The sequence below is a fragment of the Carcharhinus amblyrhynchos genome, chromosome 25, assembly GCF_965287045.1.
Source record: "Carcharhinus amblyrhynchos chromosome 25, sCarAmb.v2.hapA, whole genome shotgun sequence".
Taxonomy (NCBI): domain Eukaryota; kingdom Metazoa; phylum Chordata; class Chondrichthyes; order Carcharhiniformes; family Carcharhinidae; genus Carcharhinus; species Carcharhinus amblyrhynchos.
Window position 1 is genome coordinate 643493 of NC_137348.1, and position 22407 is coordinate 665899.

General features: G+C 43.8%; 1 protein-coding gene across 1 annotated transcript in view; it reads left to right on the plus strand.

The window, feature by feature from the left end:
- The window catches only part of ttc16 (tetratricopeptide repeat domain 16), a 180920-nt gene that overhangs the window by 140427 nt on the left and 18086 nt on the right, over nt 1–22407 (plus strand). Inside the window, exons 14-18 of the mRNA XM_080212074.1 lie at nt 1095–1308; nt 5679–5834; nt 17286–17456; nt 18644–18820; nt 19901–20045. Of these exons, the coding sequence (XP_080068200.1) occupies nt 1095–1308; nt 5679–5834; nt 17286–17456; nt 18644–18820; nt 19901–20045 (863 nt within the window). The remainder of the gene's footprint in view (nt 1–1094; nt 1309–5678; nt 5835–17285; nt 17457–18643; nt 18821–19900; nt 20046–22407) is intronic.

The following is a 22407-nucleotide window of genomic DNA, read 5'->3' on the forward strand; positions in this document are numbered from 1 at the left end:
CAGACACTGGGAGAACGTGCAAACTCTACACAGTCAGTGACCAAGCTGGGAATCGAACCCAGGTCCCTGGTGCTGAGAGGCAGCAGTGCTAACCACTGTGCCACCGTGCCGCAATGTGATGTATAAACTTCTTTGTTGTAGCTCATGAACGCATTTCAACGACTGGTTTTATCTAAGATCTTCCACTTCAATTCTGAACATAGTGAGTTTTGTTGTACATTAGATTGCTAAGTAGAGATGCTGGGCGAGAATGTGTCTGAGTCTGTTTTTCAGAGTAAGAAGTCTGACAACACCAGGTTTAAGTCCAATCGAATGGAGCGAACTCTCCATTCGCCTGACGAAGGGGCAAACCCCGAAAGCTTGCGAGTTTACTATCAAATAAATCGGTTGGACTTAAACCTGGTGTTGTCAGACTTCTTACTGTGTTTACCCCAGTCCAATGCCGGCATCTCCACATCTGTTTTTCAGCCCAGATTCAGTGCTGTGTAAGCAGCTGTGCTTGTACCAAAAGGCCCAAGAATCAATAGAATTTGGTTCTTGCACCTGGTAACATAAAACTATTTGGGTCAGTTTGTCATGCCGAGTAAAGAAGGCAGACAAGAATCCAAGATGCGTATGTACATGTCTCAATTTGGCAGAAAACATGTGAGTTATTAGTGAAAACTGCATTAAATTTAGTGTTTTAAAAGAAAATAGGTTATAAGAGCAGCAAAGGAGCAAGTTTAGGAACATGTTAATCTATCTGCCAACTCCAAAGTTCAAAAACAAAGTACAATTTTCTGCATATATCCCAATTTTTTTTCTCAGTGTCTATCCAACTCTGAGAACTACTGATGCTAATGGCCTTGATTGCCTTCCTGGGCAATCCATTGCAAATATTCACCAGCCACTGTAGACTGGTTTCTCAATTTCATCCCATGTTCCCTTTTTATGTTCTTAAGACCGTAGCAAAGCTACTCAGGGTTCAACTTATTAATAGCCTTAAAGATCTTAAATACTGCATCTATTTTTCCTTTGGCTGGTTCCTTCTAAATGTGGAATAGAGAATGTTTAGCATGCACTACCTTATCCTTCATATCAATACATTTTTGCAGATGGGAAACCAGTAGCTGGAGTGAATGCTCACGCACCTGTGGTGAAGGATACCAATTCCGGATAGTCCGCTGCTGGAAGATTATCTCTGCAGGGTTTGACAGCTCAGTGTACAATGAAATATGTGAATCTGCTGATCTCTCCAGACCATCAGAACGTAAAACATGCAAAAACCCAGCTTGTGGCCCACAATGGGAGATGTCAGAGTGGTCAGAGGTAACATTACTCCATGTTTATATAGTTAACTAATATAATCTCTAATATTTATTCAGTTTTTGAATTCTATGCATCATGGCTACATTAAAAGATCTCCTATTAAGTGGGCCTTCCTTACCGATTATCCTGGCTAGATAGGATAACATTGATTTAAGATGAATGTGTTGGTGGGGTTTCCAAGGTGGCCAGTACTGCCTAAATTTCAGACAATACAAGACTCTCAAAGCCAGTGTCTCAGTTTAAAGACGCAACTTTGTTTAGACAAGTGGCCACCAGGAGACCCATCAAAGGATTAGAGCAGCTAGACCTCACCGATGAAATCTGACGAATACAATTCAAAACAGATCATTTATAAGTTTTTCTTATCAATTACTCCTGCCTTTCATTAACTTTAAGTCAATCATCTTCAATATACATCAATCAACAATAATATGCCTTAGCCAATTGCATCTCACCCTCTGGTATAATGGCATTATATTTGTCTGTAGAATCCAGTGGCTAACTTCTGTCTTGGCTGACCCCACTTCCCGTGTTGCCCAGTAACTTCAGACGCCATCCCAAAGTTCAAATGAACCTTCCCGTGAGTTCCCTTAAAGGTCACTGCCAAACCAGATTAACACATGTTTCCACATCTGGGCATGCATCCATCTTGTCTGGATAGTGACTAAACCCTATTCATGAAATATGATTGTGTTCTGAATGTTTTCTCTGTCCAAAACTCTACTGATAAATCTTGTATATTCTCAAGGTCTAAACGTTCTATTGGTATAAGGCTTTGCCTTAATGCCTTTTGCCATGATGCTTCATGGCAAATTTCTTTTGGCTAAAATGAAAAATATACCTTAAAAATGCATTAACACATTCAAAATATCAGCATATGTGTTTTAAAATTATAATCACTTGTTTAAATCTCTTATTGCATCTCGTGTGTAAACTGCTCTTTTGTTAGTTCATAAGCCTGTTTCAAAATTTATTTAACTTAATGCTGATAGTTCTGTCTGGCCTTTAATGTCTAATGGTTTAAAAATCTTACTAACCTATTAGGGTTCTCCCACTTACAGCCTGTCCATTGCAGATGCTACTATCTTGTCTGCAAAGGTCCTAAAGAAAATTAATGGGATGCTCAATTCTTTTGCATGGAATAAGAAGAAACCTTGCTCAAAGCAAACCGCTTTCCAGCTTTAAAAGCAGGTTAGGGATGCTGATAATTAAAATATATTAGCCTCCTACCTCATTAATACAAGAATGGATTAGAGGGGACCCTTCTTCCATATGGTTGATATTGAAACCAGCCAGTTTTTATAATCTTGTAATCTTATTAATCTCTTAATCTTATTAATCTTTTATAATCTCTTTTTTATTAGAGATCCTAAAGCTGTGTCAGATAAGTGTGATAATCCTATTAATGTTAATACTATGAAAGCGTGGATGGTGGTCTGCAGGCTAGAGGGGAGATCTAACCTAACCTGCGCTCTTTCTCCCATTCAGAGTGATCAAGATTTCCCACCAGGTCTTATGGACCAATATCTGGAGGAATAAAGGTTTGGCTGCGTGTTCGATGATGCCTTCCTGTTAACTTTTGGGTAGCCATGTCAACAGTTTGCTACTCCAAAATACTCCCTTTATAGACATTTGCAACTCAGGGACTTTAATCCTTAAAACTCCTCTTCTTTAAGTTATGATTCCCTGATGGAAAAAGTCTTGTCTGCAGAGCCTAAGCAATTAATCAACAGATTTTATGATACTTTATGCTCAAGGTCCTGAAATACTTTGGACACTCGGCAGTGTTGGGAAAGAGACCTGACAGTGAATATTTTGATGAGAATGTGCAGATAAAATCTCGGTTTGTAATAGAACAAGGAGACTCGGCTTAAAGTGTTACACTAGCTGCACATTGCTTCAAGGCGAAGACAAGATTTGGTTCCACTGTATCCTCACTGTGCCGGAGTGCAAGGTGGGCACAGGGGGCTACGTGCATTGCTTCTGGTCCTTTGTCAAAATCAAATCCTACTAACTCAACATCCTTAATGAACTTGAGAGGATGTGGCCTCTTTGATCCTTTTGCTTTTAATTCTGGATCTCCCAGATAAAAATATAATTGCTAATGAGAAGAGGCTGTACAATATCCTAACATTTGCAGCACGTAAAAATATCATTTATTCACGGATCAGTGAGAAGTCTCCTTATCTTCAGAATTGGCATAAAATTATGATGGAATGTATCCCAATGGAATTCTGGACTTTTTACCCTGAGCCAAGTTGGATACATTCCGGAAGGTATGGGACTCTTAGTTCAAATATTTAGGCTCCAGTTGTCTGATTTCCTCCCACAAAGTTTTCCATAAGATAAAAACAAAGTGCGGATGCTGAAATCTGAAACAAAAACAGAAAACGCTTGAAAAATCTCAGCAGACCTGACAGCATCTGTGGGGAAAAAATAGAGCCGTTGTTTAAAGTCTAATTGACCCTTCGTCAGAGCTGGGTTTTCCATAAGTTCTGTGGTTCTGTCTCTGTTATCCTGTAAGTAAGAGCATCTATCATTATGCTATGTACTCATAGCTTTATCCAGGTATCCCCATGCTCTGCAATATCCTTTCATAATTTATAGGGCGGGAGATGCTGGTTATAATGAATAATCTTCCTTTCAGATAACTGAGACCGCCACCATCTTTTTTTTTAATTCATTCATGGGACATGGGCCAGCATTTATTGTCCCATTCCTAGTGGCTCTTGAGAAGATAGGGTGAACTGTCTTTCTGAAATACTGCAGTCCACGTGCTGTGGGTTGATCCATAATGCTATTAGGGAGGAAATTCCAGGATTTTGACCCAATGATTGCAAAGGAATGGCGCTATATTTCCAAGTTTGTATGGTAAGTGGCTTGGAGATGGTAGAGCAAGGAATCTGGCATCAACTTGGCATATCGCTTTGCCCTACACTTGGAGACCATCCTTCCCAATGTGGAAGTGATCAACCTCATGTGGATGCAACTATGATGCAACATCATCCAGCTGTCCGAGTGCTGCAGTAAACACTCAGCCTGTAGAAATGCAGGCTCAGTTTATTGTCCAACAGGCTCAGAATGCTGCCACCATGATGCAGAAGCAGTCCTTATAGGATTAATCAGGCTTTCCCAATACTCCAGCACTCCAACTGATTACAAGGATTTCTGAGACTGCCCCGGGACGTGGCAGTGGCTGCATGAAGCAAAAGCCTGCTGCCCTCTGTCTGTGAAAAATAAGACAAGTTCTCTCACTACTGTCATCCCATTAGTAACTTGCTGATGCCTGTTGAGCAGCAAGGCACATTGCAAGAATACAAGAAATAGGAGTAGGTCACCAGCCGTCCAAGCCTGCCATCATGACAAGCAGCCCATCTTCAAGGCCATCTGCAGTGTCTCTTTCCCCTCCCGCCCCACCACCCATACACACACACACTGCATGCCAGCAACTTTCTGCTGTCCATGCTGCAGTTACTAGGAGAAGACTGGGTATGATGACTAGGCCAGCCAAAGGCAAATTGAAGACAGGCACTAATGGAATGCACAAGGGTGATTCATTGACTTTTTTTATGGATATTAATAACTTGATAGCCTTTCTCTTCTGCTGCCCCATCTGCTTGCATCCAGTACTCACAACAACACCATCATTAACTTGTTTAGCACAGCAGAAGCAGGCCATTTGTCCCATCGTGTTGACTGGGGTTATCCCAAAACAAAACAGAGGGCGGGAAAACGGGGGAATTTCCCCAATGTCTTTTTGGGCATACTTACCTGAATGTGCAACACAGAGTGTCAAAGATTCAGAATGCCTCAAACTGATTCACCCTTCACATTAGCGCTCTCCCCTAACCCACCCACCCCAATTGCTGCCCTCTCTCCCTCTCCCACCAATCCCAGTGCAGAGTGCCAGTTTGCCCCTTGGGAGGTGCCAGGGCACCCCCATGTCCCTGACTTCTTTGGGCAGGGGGAGGCTCAATGGCCTCTGTCGCCACCAGCAAGGTGAATCTGCTTGTTTCCCGTTAATGAGCAGTTGTAAACCCTGCAGTTGGCAACCACTCTTGATGGGGGAAACGCTAGCAGGCCTGGAGAATGAAAATAAGCAAAGGACAGACATGTTAAATAATGACTTTGCGTCAAGTTGATATTTACAGAAGAAGAGAGATCAGAATGCCAAACATCACCAGGCAACTGATACTGAATTAGGGACCCATAGAAATAACGTAAGCAATACAACACTAATGAAGAAAATAGTGGCATCAAAGTGTGATGAATCCCCAGGAATTGTTGGCTTCCTGAACAGAATGAAGTCCTTTTAGATATATAAACACAATCTGGGCAGAGTTCATACACAAATGTATTTTCTTTCTCAGTGTACAGCAAAGTGTGCAGAACGAGTTACAGTGACCAGGGAAGTGAGATGCTCAAAGGAAGAGTGGTTGTGTGATGAGAAAACAAAGCCACCATCTCAGAAAGATTGTGTTGGACCACCTTGTGACCGACAGTGGACTGTTTCAGACTGGGGTCCGGTAAGCCTAACTGTAGTACAGGTTAAACAACTGTTTTTCTTCCTATGCAGAATCCACATTTTCGGCTTTGTCCTCAATTTATCCTTTATTCTTGTTTATATAAGCGGTCTTGCAACTTAAGAAATGAAAGTCAAAGTGACAGCATTTAGGCTGGCTACTTCCCCACACTTACACTTTATAAGCAACACCATCCCTTTCAACAAAAACAAATAAATGCATACGTCTTGAATCTGGATAAGAGATTAAAACTAAATTTGCATCCTAATCGAACCCCAGTAAGGAGTGTGTAAGAATGTAGCTGTTATAGTATTAGCTACATCATCCTAGTGAAAGCAAGAATAATAACTAAGATAAAGGTAGTGACTGTTATAGTACAAAGACAGGTACAATATGATGTATTAGATCATTTTTCTCAGTAATATTAATGGTTGTCTTTTTAAAATTGGCATTGAATGATTTATTAAATAAATCCTTTAAAGAAATTGCAATTAATTTATGTCAAAAATATATACACAGTAACAATTAAGTGGGCAGCATGATGGTGCAGTGGTAAACACTGCTGTCTCACAGCACCAGGGACCCAGATTTGATTCCTGACTTGGGTCACTGCACATTCTCTCTTTGTCTGAGTGGGATTCCTCTGAATGTGACAGGTTTCCTCCCACAGTCCAAAAGAAGTATTGGTTAGACGGATTGGCCATGCTAAATTAACCCTCAGGATACCTGAACAGGTGCTGGAATGGGGTAACTCGGGGATTTTCACAGTAACTTCATTTCGGTGTTAACATAAGCCTACTTGTGACATTAGTAACTGAACTTAAATTTGCCAAATATTCTTTTTCACTTTGCCTTAAAAAAAGACTTGAACGTACACAGTGCCTTTCAAGTTTTAGAAAACCATGATAGGAGCAGTAATAGGCCATTCGGCTGCTTGAGCGTACTCTGTCATTCAATACGATTATGACTGATTCAACATTCATCACAGTGTCACGTTCCTGCCCTTTTTCTGAAACCCTTGGTTTCCTTGGCGGTGGTGTATTAAGATGAATAAAAAACTGGTTTGCAGACAGGAAACTTCCATAGACGTTTCTATAGCTATACAAAGAGAAAAAGATTGGTGAAGCCAAATTTTAGAGTTAGAGCAACATTACAGTTAACAGGTGAGTTCCAAATAGACAACAAAGAGATGGCAGACCAGCTGAACAAATACTTTGGATCTGTCTTCACTAAGGAGGACACAAGTAACCTTCCAGAAATACTAGGGGATGAAGGGCCTAGCAGGAAGGAGGAACTGAAAGAAATCCTTATTAATCAGGAAATTGTATTGGAGGAAATTGCTGAGATTAAAAACCAAAAGTCCCCAGGCCTGATGCTCTGCATCCCTAAGTAATTAAGGAAGTGGCCCTAGAAATAGTGGACACATTAGTGATCATTTTCCAGCAGTTTGGAAGAGTTTCAGTGAATTAGAGGATAGCTAATGTAACCCCACTTTTTAAAAAGGAAGGAGGGAGAGAAAACTGGGAATTATAGACCAGTTAGCCTGACATCAGCGGTGGGGAAAATGCTGAAGTCAATTATTAAGGAAATAATAACTGAGCATTTGGAAAGTGGTGAAGGGATCGGTCCAAGTCAGCATGGATTCACTAAAGGAAATCGTGCTTGACAAATCTTCTGGAATATTTTGAGGATATGACCAGTAGAGTGGACAGGGATGAACCAGTGGATGCTGTATATCTGGATTTCCAAAGGGCTTTTGGTAAGGTCCCACACAAGAGATCAGTGAGCAAATTTAAAGCACATGATATTGGGATAATGTTTTGACTTGGATAGTGAAGTAGTTGGCAGAGAGAAGGAATCCAGGGTCCTTTTCAGAGTGGCAGGCAGTGACTGTTCAGTGCTGGGACCCCAGCTATTCACAATGTACATTAATGATTTAGACAAAGGAATTTAATGCAATATCTCCAAATTTGCAGCCGACACTAAGCTGGGTGGTAATGTTGCTGTGAGGAGGATGCCAAGAGGCCACAGGCCAACATAAAGACTGATGCAAATTATATGTAACTCGTCTGCCATTTCTTTGTTCCCTGTAACTATCTCATAAGAACATAAGAAATAGGAGCAGGAGTAGGCCATCTAGCCCTTCGAGCCTGCTCCACCATTCAATAAGATCATGGCTGATCTGAAGTGGATCAGTTCCACTTTCCCACTTTCTCCCCATAACCCTTAATTCCCTTGTCTGTCAAAAACCTATCTACCCTATCTTAAACCTATCTTAAATATATTTAGCAAGGAAGCCTTCACCACTTCAATGGGCAGAGAATTCCAGAGATTCACCACCCTTTGAGTGAAGAAGTTCATCCTCAACTCCGATCTAAACTGCCCCCCCTTATCTTGAGGCTGTGCCCTCTAGCCCTGCTATCCTTTCTAAGTGGGAAAAATCTCTCTACCTCTACCCTATCCATCCCTTTCATTATCTTATACGTCTCTATAAGATCCCCCCTCATCGTTCTAAACTCCAACGAGTACAGACCCAGTCTATTTAGTCTCTCTTCATAGTCCAACCCCCTCATCTCTGGTATTAGCCTAGTGAACCTCCTTTGCACTCCCTCCAAGGCCAAAATATCCTTGCGCAAGTGCGGCGACCAAAACTGCACCCAGTACTCCAGCTGCGGCCTCACCAGTACCCTGTGCAGTTGCAGCAAGACCTCCCTGCTTTTATATTCTATACCCCTCACTATAAAGGCTAGCATTCCATTCGCCTTCTTGATCACGTGCTGCACCTGCAGACTGGGTTTTTGTAACTCATGCACAAGGACCCCCAGGTCCCTCTGCACCGTAGAGAGTGTCCTGCATCTCAGGACATACCAAAGCACCTTACAGCGAATGAAGTACTTTTAAGTGTAGTAACTGTTATTGTACGCAAAGCATGGCAGCCACTTGCAATAAAAAGTCTGACAACACCAGGTTTTAGTCCAACCGATTTATTTGATAGTAAACTCACTAGCTTTCGAGGGGATTCCCTCTTCTTCAGGTGAATGGAGAGTTCTGGCCTCAGACAGAGCATATAAAGCACAGACAGTTTAGAGATTACGGATTAGAATGTGAATCTTTACACCTAACCTGCTGTTCAAGTCCTAAAGTGGCTGACAGTGTGTGTGGAAGGAGCACTGAGCACAGGTTAAAGAGATGTGTATTGTCTCCAGACAGTACAGTAAGTGACGTTTTGCAAACCCAGGCAAGTCACAGGGGTTACAGATAGTGCGACATGAACCCAAGATCCCTGTTGAGACCGTCCTCATGTGTGCGGAACTTGGCTATCAGTCTCTGCTCAGCGACTCTGCGCTGTCGTGTGTCGTGAAGGCCGCCTTGGAGAATGCTTACCCGAAGGTCAGAGGCTGAATGCCCGTGACCGCTGAAGTGTTCGCCAACAGGAAGAGAACAGTCTTGCCTGGTGATTGTTGAGCGATGTTCATTCATCCGTTGTTGTAGCATCTGCATGGTCTGCCCAGTGTACCATGCTTCGGGACATCCTTTCTTGCAATGTATCAGGTAGACAATTTTGGCCGAGTTGCAAGAGTATTTACCGTGTACCTGGTGGATGGTATTCTCACGTGTGATGATGGTATCCATGTTGATGATCCGGCATGTCTTGCAGAGCTTGCTGTGGCAAGGTTGTGTGGTATTGTGGTCACTGTTCTCCTGAAGGCTGCGTAGTTTGCTGCGAACAATGGTCTGTTTGAGGTTGCGTGGTTGTCTGAAGGCAAGAAGTGGGGGTGTGGGGATGGCCCTGGTGAGATGTTCGTCTTCATCAATGATTCAGGTTTTAAGTCGGTCCACCTCGTGTCCAACGAGGGGCATACACGCGATGGGTCGTACTGGGGCTGCTCTTGGTTGTTCGAGATTGGCCTAGTGCTTCATGTCGTTAGTGTGTGCCTAAACTGGACAAGATACTGGGCAAGACGACAGCTCAGTGACTATCGCTGATTGCTGTGCAGACACGTGAATTTGGGCCGGTGTCTGTGGGAGTTTGTGCATTCTCCCCGTGCTTGTGTGGGTTTTCTCCGGGTGCTCCGGTTTCCTCCCACACCCCAAAGATGTGCTGTTAGGCTGATTGGCAGGAATAAATTGTCCCTAAATCAGTTTCCCTCAATCTGGATGGCCATAAAACATTAGACAGGGGCCGTGGGTGGAGAGGGGGACTGGTGGTGTTGAGATAGCGGCGAGGGCTCGTTGGGCCGAAGGGCCTGTTTCCCAGGCTGATTTTGTTCTTGTATATGTTGAAGACTCCGGAGAAGATGTTGTAGCTTCTCCGCTCCGGGGAAGTACTGGACGACGAAGGGTACTCTGTCCACTGTGTCCTGTGTTTGTCTTCGGAGGAGATCGGTGCAGTTTTTCGCTGTGGCGCATCGGAACTGTCGACCTATGAGTCGAGCGCCATATCCTGCTCTTATGAGGGCATCTTTCAGCGTCTGGAGGTGTCTGTCACGACCCTCCTCAGCTGAGCAAATCCTGTGTATACGGAGGGCTTGTCCATAGGGGATGGCTTCTTTAACATGTTTAGGGTGGAAGCTGGAGAAGTGGAGCATTGTGACATTGTCTGTGGGCTTGCGGTACAGTGAGGTGCTGAGGTGACCATTCTTGATGGAGATGCGTGTGTCCAAGAATGCAACTGATTCTGGGGAATAGTCCATGGTGAGTCTGATGGTGGGGTGGAATTTGTTGATATCATCATATAGTTGTTTCAGTGATTGTTCACCATGAGGCCAAAGGAAGAAAACATCATCGATGTATCTTGTGTATAGCATCGGTTGAAGATTCTGTGCAGTGAAGAAGTCTTGTTCGAACCTGTGCATGAAGATGTTGGTATATTGAGGTGCAAAGTTGGTCCCCGTGGCTGTTCCCTGTGTCTGGATGAAAAACTGGTTGTTGAAGGTGAAGACATTGTGGTCCAGGATAAAGCGGATGAGTTGTAAAATTGCATCTGGAAACTGGCAGTTGTCAGCATTGAGTACTGAGGCAGTCGCAGCAATGCCATCATTGTGGGGGATGTTGGTGTAGAGCGCCGAGACATCCATTGTGACGAGGAGTATCCCTGGTTCAACTGCTCCATGTGTGCTGAGTTTCTGTAGGAAGTCCGTAGTGTCGCGACAAAAGCTGGGGGTTCTTTGTACAATGGGTTTCAGGATGCCCTCGACGTAGCCGGAGAGGTTCTCACACGGAGTCCCATTGCCTGATAAGATGGGACGGCCAGGTGTGTTTGCCTTGTGTATCTTTGGGAGGCAGTAGAGTTCTCCAATGCGGGGAGTACGTGGAATGAGAGCACGGAGGGTGCTCTTAAGGTCCAGATCAAAGGTCTTGATCAGATTGTTGAGTTGACAAGTGTGTTCTTTGGTCGGATCTGTGGGTAACTGTCTGTAGTGTTCCTCATTGTTTAATTGTCGGTACACTTCCTTACAGTAATCCGTTCTGTTCAGTATGACGATGGGCCCTCCTTTGCTGGTTTGATGACAATGTTGCGGTTTGTCTTGAGAGCATGGATGGTGTTGCATTGTGCTCGGGTGATGTTCGGGGCTGTCTTGTGAGTGCGGCTGATGAATCTGGTGTTAACGCACCTCGTGATGGTCTCAACAGGGATCTTGGGTTCATGTCGCACTATCTGTAACCCCCGTGACTTGCCTAGGTTTGCAAAATGTCACTTACTGTACTGTCTGGAGACAATACACATCTCTTTAACCTGTGCTCAGTGCTCCTTCCACACACACTGTCAGCCACTTTAGGACTTGAACAGCAGGTTAGGTGTAAAGATTCGCATTCTAATCCGTAATCTCTAAACTGTCTGTGCTTTATATGCTCTGTCTGAGGCCAGAACTCTCCATTCACCTGACGAAGGGACAAACCTCGAAAGCTAGTGAGTTTATTATCAAATAAATCGGTTGGACTAAAACCTGGTGTTGTCAGACTTTTTACTGTGTTTACCCCAGTCCAACGCCGGCACATCCACATCATAGCCACTTGCAACACAGCAAGATTCCATAAATGGCAATGTGATAATGGCCAGTCATCAGTTTCTAAAGTGTTTGTTGATGGCCAGGACATTGGGGGTGGGGGGAAGCTCCCCTCTTCTAGATGGTATGCCATGGGCTCTAATCTGAAAGATTTTGGGATTTCATTGTGTAAAAGTGTTCCACTCTGTAAGGGAAAGCAGAACTTTTGGCTGTAACTTGGGGTTGGATTTAACAAGACTCCCTATTTACCATCTCTGTAACCCATACAAACACACATCCCAACCCCAGCTGCCTGAAAAATTGATCATCAAGCCTTCCGCTCACAAGCCAACTGCCCTGCAGCCATTTCATGCTGGGAGTAGCATTAAGTATTTAACATGAAGGGCCCAATTTTAACATTGGAGGCTAAGGGCCGGATCTGGACGTAAAACGGACCCGAGCCCGGAATCCTTGTTCCAGCGCACCCATACGCTTTTTGCTGGCTCTGGTCCGGTCCGCGCTGTGGGTGGGGCTTTGCGCTGCCGGAACAATCAGAGCTCTGAACTGCATGTGCAGTTAGAAAAAAATCTGAAACAGCGTGCCTGGGTGCAAGAGAAAACCAGCAGAGAGAGCGGGGAGAGACTTCAACCTGGTGTTGTGAGACTTCTTACTGTGTTTATCCCAGTCCAATGCCGGCATTTCCACCTCGAGTGCAGGTCAGGAGGATGGTGGTGGGAGAGCAGCAATCCAGGCAGGTTGGGGATGTGCTCTGCCGGAGGGTGGTGGGGGGTGGGGTCTAATCGCGAGGGCGGTGTGCTTGGGTGCTGTGCCTCCCAGGGGGTTCTGATCGTGGTGGGCGGGTCTGCCAGGATGGTTAGCGGGGGTCTGCGAAGGGTGTTCAAGGAGGATGGGCTTCAGAAGTTCCCCTGCAGAATGGGAATCTGCTTCGGATTTTTATTCTGCAGGTTGATAACAGTGCGGATCCAGAACGGATCTGAAGATGGCAAAATGGGGTTTGGTGGTAGAGTTGGGCACGCAGTTCATTAAGTCGATTGCTAATACATTTAAATCGTTGGGCCGCCGGATTGGGGCATGGACCGAATCTGCACCTAAATCGGGTGTCGGTAAAGGCGCGATCCGCTCAGTTTCGGGTGCAGGTCGCGTTACAGGCCCGACGCTCGAATTTACCATGATTTCGCGCCCAAAAACGGGCGCAAATTTTTGGTAAAATCGGACCCTAAACCTTCTGCTCCCATCTGGGGAAGAATTCCTGCTTCACAGAGATGCTGGCAGCTCTGGAGTCCCAGCAACATTGGGTTCAAGCAGTGGCCATTACTAGGACTTTATGTAAGTCTGGTGAATCGGCAGGCCTGGTTGGCAGACCCCAGCAAGGGAATCAGGGTTGAGGATTAAGAGGAGAGTATGACCTGTGGGGAGGAGAGGGGAGGGCGAGTGATGGTGCCTCTGGGCATACGGAACTCCCTTGTTTGCCACCTAACCCATGCAGTGAGAGCAGCTGGGAAACCCATTTGGTCTTGGCCTTCCATGCAGGTTAAATAGCAGCAGAGGTGAAATCGGCCCATGGACAAGTGGACTGCCAGAGAGGAGTATTTATTTTGGTGGAAACTGGATGAAAAGGCTCACTCTGGTAGGCTCTACAAAAGCCTCAGAAGAGGTTCACCTTTGCCAAGAAGGTTGTAATTTGATTTATTACTGTCACATGTATTAGCACACAGTGAAAAGTATTGTTTGTTGCACACTATATAGACAAAGCATACCGTTCCTAGAGAGGCATAAATTAGGAGGTTTTCTTGGGGAAATGTACAGAAGTAATGTGGCAGATTTTCAAGAAATATTTGTCTGGAGTTCCGCACGACAAAGTGCCAATGAGACAAGGAAGTTTTGGTAGGCTACAGGAACCGTGGTGCACAAAAGTTGTAATGAATTTAGTCAAGAAAAGAAAAGCATACAAAAGGTTCAGGGAGCTAGGTAATGCTAGGGATCTAGAGGAGTATATGACTTGTAGGAAGGAACTTAAGGAAATTAGAAGAGCCAGAAGGGGCCATCAGAAGGTCTTGGCAGGTAAGATTAAGGAAAACTCCAAGGCATTCTACAAGTATGTGAAGAGCAAAAGGATGAGATGTGAAGGAGTAGGATCAATCAAGTGTGACAGTGGGAAAGTTTGTACAGAACCAGTAGAAATAGTAGAGGTATTCAATGAATACTTTACTTCAGTATTCACATGGAAAAGGATCTTGGTGGTTGTAGTGCAGGCTTGTGGCAGACTGAAAAGCTTTGAGTATGTTGACATTAAGAAAGAGGATGTGTTGGAGCTTTTGAAAAGCATCAAGTTAGATAAGTCGCTGGGACCAGATGGGATGTACCCCAGGTTACTATGGGAGGCAAGGAAAGAGAGTGCAGAACCTCTGGCAATGATCTGTGCGTCATCAATGGAGATGGGAGAGGTTTTGGAGGATTGCGGATGTGGTTCCTCTATTCAAGAAAGGGAGAAGATATAGCCCAGGAAGTTATCGACCAGTGAGTCTAACCTCAGTGGTTGGCAAGTTGATGGACAAGATCCTGAGAAGCAGGACTTATGAACATTTTGAGAGATATAGTATGATCAAAAATAGTCAGCGTGGCTTTGTTAAAGGCAGGTCGTGCCTTACAAGCCTGGTTGAGTTTTTTGAAGATGTGACTAAACACATTGATGAAGGAAGAGTGGTAGATGTGGTTTATATGGACTTCAGCAAGGCATTCAGTAAGGTCCCCCATGCAAGGCTTATTGAGAAAGTGAGGGGCCATGGGATCCAAGGGGACATTGCTTTGTGGATCCAGAACTGGCTTACAACTGGTTGTAGATGGGTTTTTTTCTGCATGGAAGTTGGTCACCAGTGGAATGCCCCAGGGATCTGTTCTGGGACCCTTGCTCTTTGTGATTTTTATAAATGACCTGGATGAGGAAGTGGAGGGATGGGTTGATAAGTTTGTCAATGACACAAAGGTTGGAGGTGTTGTGGATAGTTTGGAGGGATGTCAGAAGTTGCAACGAGACATAGATAGGATGCAAGACTGGGCGGAGAAGTGGCAGATGGACTTCAACCCAGATAAGTGTGTGGTGATTTATTTTGGCAGGTCTAATGGGATGACGGAATATAGTATTAATGGTAGGACTCTTAGCAGTGTGGAAGATCAGAAGGATCTTGGGGTTTGGGTTCATAGGTCACTCAAATCGTCTTTGCAGGTAGAGGACGTGGTTAAGAAGGCGTATGGTGTACTGGCCTCTGTCAATTGAGAAATTGAGTTTAGGAGTCAGGAGATAATGCTGCAGCTGTACAAGACCCTGGTCAGACCTCACTTGGAGTACTGTGCTCAGTTTCTGGTCGCCTCATTACAGGAAGGATGTGGAAGCCATAGAAAGGGTGCAGAGGAGATTTACATAGATGTTGCCTGGATAAGGTGGCATGCCTTATGAGGATAGGTTGAGAGATCTCAGTCTTTTCTCCTTAGAGAGATGAAGGATGAGAGGTGACCTGATAGAGGTGTATAAGATGTTGAGAGGTATTGATCGAGTGGATTCTCAGAGGCTTTTTTCCAGGGCTGAAATGGCTGCCACAAGAGGACACAGGTTTCGGGCGCTCGGAAGTAGGTACAGAGGAGATGTCAGAGGGAGGTGGGTGCGTGGAATCGGCTGCCGGCAGTGGCGGGGGAGGCGGATTCGATAGGGTCCTTTAAGAAACTTCTGGATAAGTACATGGGACTTCGTAAGATAGAGGATTATAGGTAAGCCTAGTAGGTAGGGACATGTTTGGTACAACTTGTGGGCCGAAGGGCCTGTTTGTGCTGCAGTTTTTCTATGCTTCTACTTTTCTAAGGAAATGAGAGAATGGAGTGTTACAATCATAGCTAGGGTGTAGAGAAAGATCAATTTAGGGTGAGGTAGGTCCATTCAAAAGTCTGATAGCAGCAGGGAAGAAGCTGTTCTTGAGTCGATTGTTACTTGACATCAGACTTCTGTATCTTTTTCCCTGTGGAAGAAGGTGGAAGAATGTACGGGGTGCGTGGAGTCCTTAATTAAGCTGGCCGCTTTGCCGAGGCAGCAGGAAGTTTAGACCAAGTCAATAGAGGGGAGGCTGGTTTGCGTGATGGATTGGGCTACATTCATGACCTTTTGTAGCTTCTTGAAGTCTTGGGCAGAGCAGGAGCCATATCAAGCTGTGATACAACTGGAAAGAATGCTTTCAATGGTGCATCTGTAAATGTTGGTGAAAGTCATAGCTGACATGCCAAATTTCTTAGTCTTCTGGGAAAGTAGAGGCATTGGTAGGCTTTCTTATCTATAGTATCAGCGTGGGGACAGGTTGTTGCTGATCTGGACACCTAAAAACTTGATGCTTTGACCATTTCTACTTTGTCCCTGTTGATCTAGACAGGGGCATGTTCTCCACCACAGTTCCTGAAGCCGATGACTATGTCCTTCATTTTGTTGACATCGAGGGAGGGATTATTGTTGCCACACCAGTTCACCAGATACTCTATCTCTTTCTGGTACTGTCTGGTCACTGTTTGAGATCTGACTCACTACGGAGGCGTAATCAGCAAATTTGAAAATCACGTTGAAGGGGAATTTGGGAAAAGGGAGACCTGTTCCCAAGCTTGGACCCTCTCCCAGAATGGGTCCAAAGCTGACCAGTGTGTTTCCAGGTCATGGATTGACCATGCCACACATTAAATGTCGAACGTGGCTTACCCTGAGGCATTTATTTTCCACCTGCTGGCCTTGCATTGAGGTCAAGGTGTACTGTTGGCACCAACAGGTGCTGAGAGGTTGACTTCACTAGCCAACTGGAAATTACTAGGATGGAACATTTACACCATGGCCCTTTACATATTAAATTTAAAATCTTTTCTGCAGTTTATGCCGTTACTCTTTAATGACTACCTGCACTCTTGAATCATGTTTATCCTAAAATCATTCCCAGGACCATTAGTCCTCTAACTGACCTTTTATATTTCTTTTTTTCCTACCATTGGTGATCAAGCCACGGCCTTTTTTTTTTCAGGAATGCCCTCCTTAAATCCTTTCACTTCTCCATGTTTAAAGCCTTCTCTAAACATAACCTATTAAACTAGGTTTTAGTCATCCCTCTTAATCTATTAACCAATCTATTGTTGCTATTAAATGAATTGGAATGTGTTTAATAATAAAGATGCCAACTAATTGCATGTTCTTGTTTGGAGAATGTTATATGAACAACATCTATTAGTATTTAATTGAGTTTTATGACATCCTCATTTATATTTTGGCTTTCATGTACAGTAACTACTTACAAGCAGTGCATCAAGGTATTCTTTCTTACTCATTGTGTTAACTTTGAAATAGATATAGTTGGAAGGGTTTGAAGTATGATCCATCAAAACCTTTAATGTTGATATTACATAATTTCTCTTCTTTGTATTTGCATAGTGCTCAGGGCCTTGTGGACTAGGAAGAATGATAAGACACGTGTACTGCAAGAACTCAGAAGGCAGGGTAATGCCTGAATCACAGTGTGACTCTCAGTCAAAACCCCATGCAATACATCCATGTGGAGCCAAAGATTGTTCACCTCACTGGCTGGCCCAGGATTGGGAACGAGTGAGTAAAGAAATAAGTTTTCATTGTGTTTTGTTTTAGAAATAAACCGTTACGTGCTTTGTGTATGTAAACAGCATTACATTTTAATAGTATATGAATCTTCATTGCGTTCTATGGTCCACTCATATTACCAAGTTGGCATTGTTAGGAAGCAGGCTTGGTTTGTACCAATGTTAAACTTTTGAATATAAATAAGGTGATTAATGAACAAAGAACTACCAAGTGACTTTAACTATGAATGCATTCTTAAATGTATAAATCATCCTCATAGTTTAAATATATATAAACCACAGTCTCATTAAATAATATTTTAGGGTGGGTTTCATGCACTCTGGATGCTGCCTACCCATTGGAGAACTACCTCACTCCTCTTTGGGAGGCACAATTCCACTGAGGTAATTGGGCAATTCTCTCAGCAGTGGAAGGCCTCCTGCTGAGTTAAGTCCTAAATTAGATGGAAATCTGTATCCAAGAGCCACCGAACAGAGGCAATCAACGCTATAGTACCAACAGCACCATCAGGAGTGGTGGCCACTGTTTACACTGGGACCTACTCAGAAGATCAGTGATAGAGTGGTTGAATGAGGCTGGAGGGCGATAGCAGATAGAAGGGACTAGGATCAGGGTGGGGGGCTGGCTTCCTAAGGGCTTACCCCTATCTGTGGCTGTAAACTTCATGAATGGATTAAGGATTTATTTTGGATATATTAAGCATTTATACTTGAGCACGCATGTCTTATTTCAAGTGATTCAGCAGGGAAAGTTTCTCCATGTGTCTTTGGCGAATTTCTCATTAAGAGTATAAGACGCATGAGGTATGTAAGATCACTTGAGATTGGGTTCCAAATACTCAAATGTTTACTGTTCAAAGCAGATAGCTAGATAGAGATTTTCTCAAATCAATAGAATGTCCTGTCTCTGCCAGTTTTAGAAGCAACTGTAACATGAATTCTATGCACAGACTACTTTGCATTATGTGGGCTAGTTTATGTAACCTAGATATTTTGAGCTCACGTGGATTTTATCAGAATATAAAGTCTGCAACTGAGAAATTGATGGTCAGTTTGACAAATATTGCAGATTTCCTGAGCATCTGGAGAATTAATAAATGATGTGTATTTGTTCTAACATTGGAGATATAACCAGATTCCAATCATGACATTAACTTTCTGGTCTGCTCCCAATAGTGCAATACAACGTGTGGCAGAGGAGTGAAAAGGAGAGTTGTTCTGTGTGTGGGAATAGTAAATGGAAAAGTTAAAATTTCCAATCCTGAGGAATGTGATGGAACTCAGAAGTTGATTGAAGAAACGACATGCTTTGAGCGGCCGTGTTTTAAATGGTTTACTACTTCATGGTCTGAGGTAATTATGCCAACTGTGTCCACACTGTTTCACCAAATTCCCCTACTACATCATAGACTTTATTGCCTGTACTAACTGCATTAACTGCTCAGGTCACTTTGGTGATTTGATACAAACGCATTAACTCCACAATCTAATACCATACTCCGATGGTACTAGAAGGTAATTAAAGGGGAAAACCATGGACATAATTTTCCCAAAAAATGACTCTTTCTGGGGAGAAAGCCAGTGTGTTGTGCACCGGCATGTCTGCACTTTGTCACTTTCTGGGAGGCGAGTGAGTTTTGCATCAGTTCGGATAGAGGTGGATCTGAACCCACCCGCAAGCCTGGCTTCACGGAGATCAAGCACCGTTCTAAAGGGTGTCCCAATCTCCAAGTGAATTTGAAGACCCCCTTCTTCTCCCCATAGACATTGGGAACCTCGACCTAACCATCAGGCCTGCTCTCCATTTATTGTGACCAGGAATGATCCTTAACGGGTTTCTGCTGTGCCAGAGGGTCAGAGAATCCTGGGAACAGGGAGAATCTACCTCGAAATTGAATGAAGTGTATTTAAATGAATATTTAAATATGCTAAGCTGGTTCCCTCCCTCACTGGGTGGAAATTGGATACATCTGGATGCAGGATCTGGGAGAATCCCAAAGGGGGTCCTCACTGGCACACTACATGCTAGCAACCCTGCCCTCGCCTTCTCAAGGCCCCAGCAGGATCCGCATTTGAATGCATAAAGTGGGAAAATTGCCCCTGGTGCTTCTGCACAATTGAAGTCTAATAATTCCATCCATTTGAAGTGACCCAGAAGTATTTGCATTTCCTAGATTCATGAAAAGTTTGATAATTGCATAAGTCTTTGTCACAAAGAAATTTCTCTACTTTTTGCTTTCACCAATTCTCATCCATGGTTTCTTTTAAAGAGTTTTTGGGTCTTATATTGACATTCTACTCCTTGGCTTTCCCCATGCCCTTGTCCTTAATTATCTGCTAATTAAATATATCTTAATATGCAATATTTAATGGAGGATTTGTTTTTATTCTTTGACTGAATTTAATAAAATAGATTTTGTTACTTTCATCCAGTGCACTAAAACCTGTGGAGTTGGAGTAAGAATGCGAGATGTGAAATGTTATCAGGGTAAAGAAATTGTACGAGGATGTGACCCTCTCTTGAAACCTGTTGCAAAGCAAAGCTGTGATCTGCAGGTTTGTCCTACCCAGCCACCAGGTAATAGTGACTGTATAAATTCCATTATGTTGCGTGTTCTTGACATCGTTCCAGGTTACTTACTATAATTCATTCATATTATACGCTTGGAGTGAAATTCTGTTAGTGACGCACTTTTCTCAATGGCAAATGGACAGTACAGAGGTTAGCACTGCTGCCTCACAGCACCAGGGACCTGAGTTTGATTCCCAGCTTAGCTCAGTGTAGCGTCTGTATGTTCTCCCCGTGCCTGTGTGGGTTTCCTTCCACTGTCCGAAAGACATGTTGGTTAGGTGCTTTAGCCATGCTAAAGTCTACCTCGGTATACCTGAACAGGCATCGGAATGTGGCAACTAGGGGATTTTCACCGTGACTTCATTGCAATGTGAGGGCTGAATGTACTGGCACGCCTCCTATTTGGCACACATTGATGGTTACAGCAGAGTTAATATTCATGCTAATGTCCAGTGCTGTACTCACCATTGTAGGACATGGCTGAACTTGGAGACTAAGCTGGCCCTCCCTCTGTACATTATAAAGGACATTATCCAATATCACCCTCAGTGGGGTTAACTGAAATGTAAGTTGGTGAACTCAAAATCCACCAACATCCTGAGGTGGACCCACATTTGAACAGAAATGACACTACCTTTTAGGGCCTTCATTTTCTTACCTTGACTAAGGGTTCCCACCAACCCTCATCACATTCAGAGTGCCAACCTCTTCCCCATGACCCCATCCCACTTTATATCCCTCCTTCTCTTACCATTGCCCGTGCTGAGCCTCCAGCAAACTGCCATTCTCCTACTCCCCTACCTTGTGCAGTGAGTTGACCTCAGACATAAGTACACAAAGCTGACTGGCGCATGCCACCTATAAACAAATCTGATGCAGAAGCAATGAGATTCTCTAGCACTCCTGATTTTATCTTGAAGGTTGGACTTCAATGCAAGTGTATAATGAGTGCAAACCCACCACATGGATGGTGTCAGGACCAACACGCCACGAACATGCTATTGACTTAACTCCTGCATCTCAACCTGCCATCGGGAAATACTGCCTGCTGCACCTTTCATCCAGCAGTCTCATTGCACCCTCTATTTCCACAGTTTTGCTGTCAGGGAAGTAGTTGGTGAAGGCCAAAACACTTCCCTTATCAGCTCCAGCATCTCTGGGGCATCAGTGCCACAGACACTTTGGTCCCAATGGAGCTAGTCATCATGTAAGTACTTACTTGTATGCACACTGTCTGCTATTGGTGAAGTTGCTTCACTTCTGCCATCTTCATCACTCTACTGAATTTCACTGTATGATGAAGCAGTATGTGTATTTATTTGATTTGTTCAGGCATATAGGCGATACTGTCAGGTCATATTTATTAACTTCTTAGTTATCCTGAGAAGCTGATTTGTGTAAAAAAAAAGCAAACTACCAGTGATAATGAAAGCACAGCAATATATGCCCCAGTCATATTGGTATATTACTTAAGAACGTAGAACATAGAAAAACTACAGACTTCTACTTGATGCAGAACTTGGCAATGATGGGATTCCTATGACATTCTGTTTCTTTCCTACTTGGTGTTGGAAATCACAGGAGAGGGAGGTGCTGAGTTGCTGCCTTGGAAATATCATTGAAAACAATTGCACTGAATTTTTAGAACATAGAACAGCACAGTACAGGCCCTTCGACCTTCAATGTTGTGCCAAGCTATGTCTGAACCCAAGATCAAGCTATCCCATTCCCTGTCATTCTGGTGTGTTCCATTTGCCTATCCAATAACCGCTTGAAAGTTCCTAAAGTGTCTGACTCCACTGTCACAGCTGGCAGTGCATTCCACACCCCAACCACTCTCTGAGTAAAGAATCTACCTTGGACATCCCTCCTGTATCTCCCAACATGAACCTTATAGTTATGCCCCCTAGTAACAGCTACGTTGACCCAAGGAAATAGTCTGTGAATGTCCACTCTATCTATCCCCCTCATCATCATCATCTCTCGTCCTCCTCCACTCTAAAGAGAAAAGCCCCAGCTCCCTCAACATTTCCTCATAAGACCTACCTTCCAAACCAGGTAGCATCCTATTAAATCTCCTCTGCACTCTCTCCAATGCTTCCACATCCTCCTCATAGTGAGGTGACCAGAACTGCACACAATATTCCAAATGTGGTCTCACCAAGGTCCTGTATAGTTGCAGCATAACCCCATCACTCCTAAACTCAAACCCCCTGTTAATAAACGCTAACACACTTCACAGCTCTAACCACTTGAGTGGCAACCTTCAGAGATCTGTGAATATGAACCCTAAGATCTCTCTATTCCTCCACATTCCTCAGAACCCTGCTGTTGACCCTGTAATCCGCATTCAAGTTTATTCTACCAA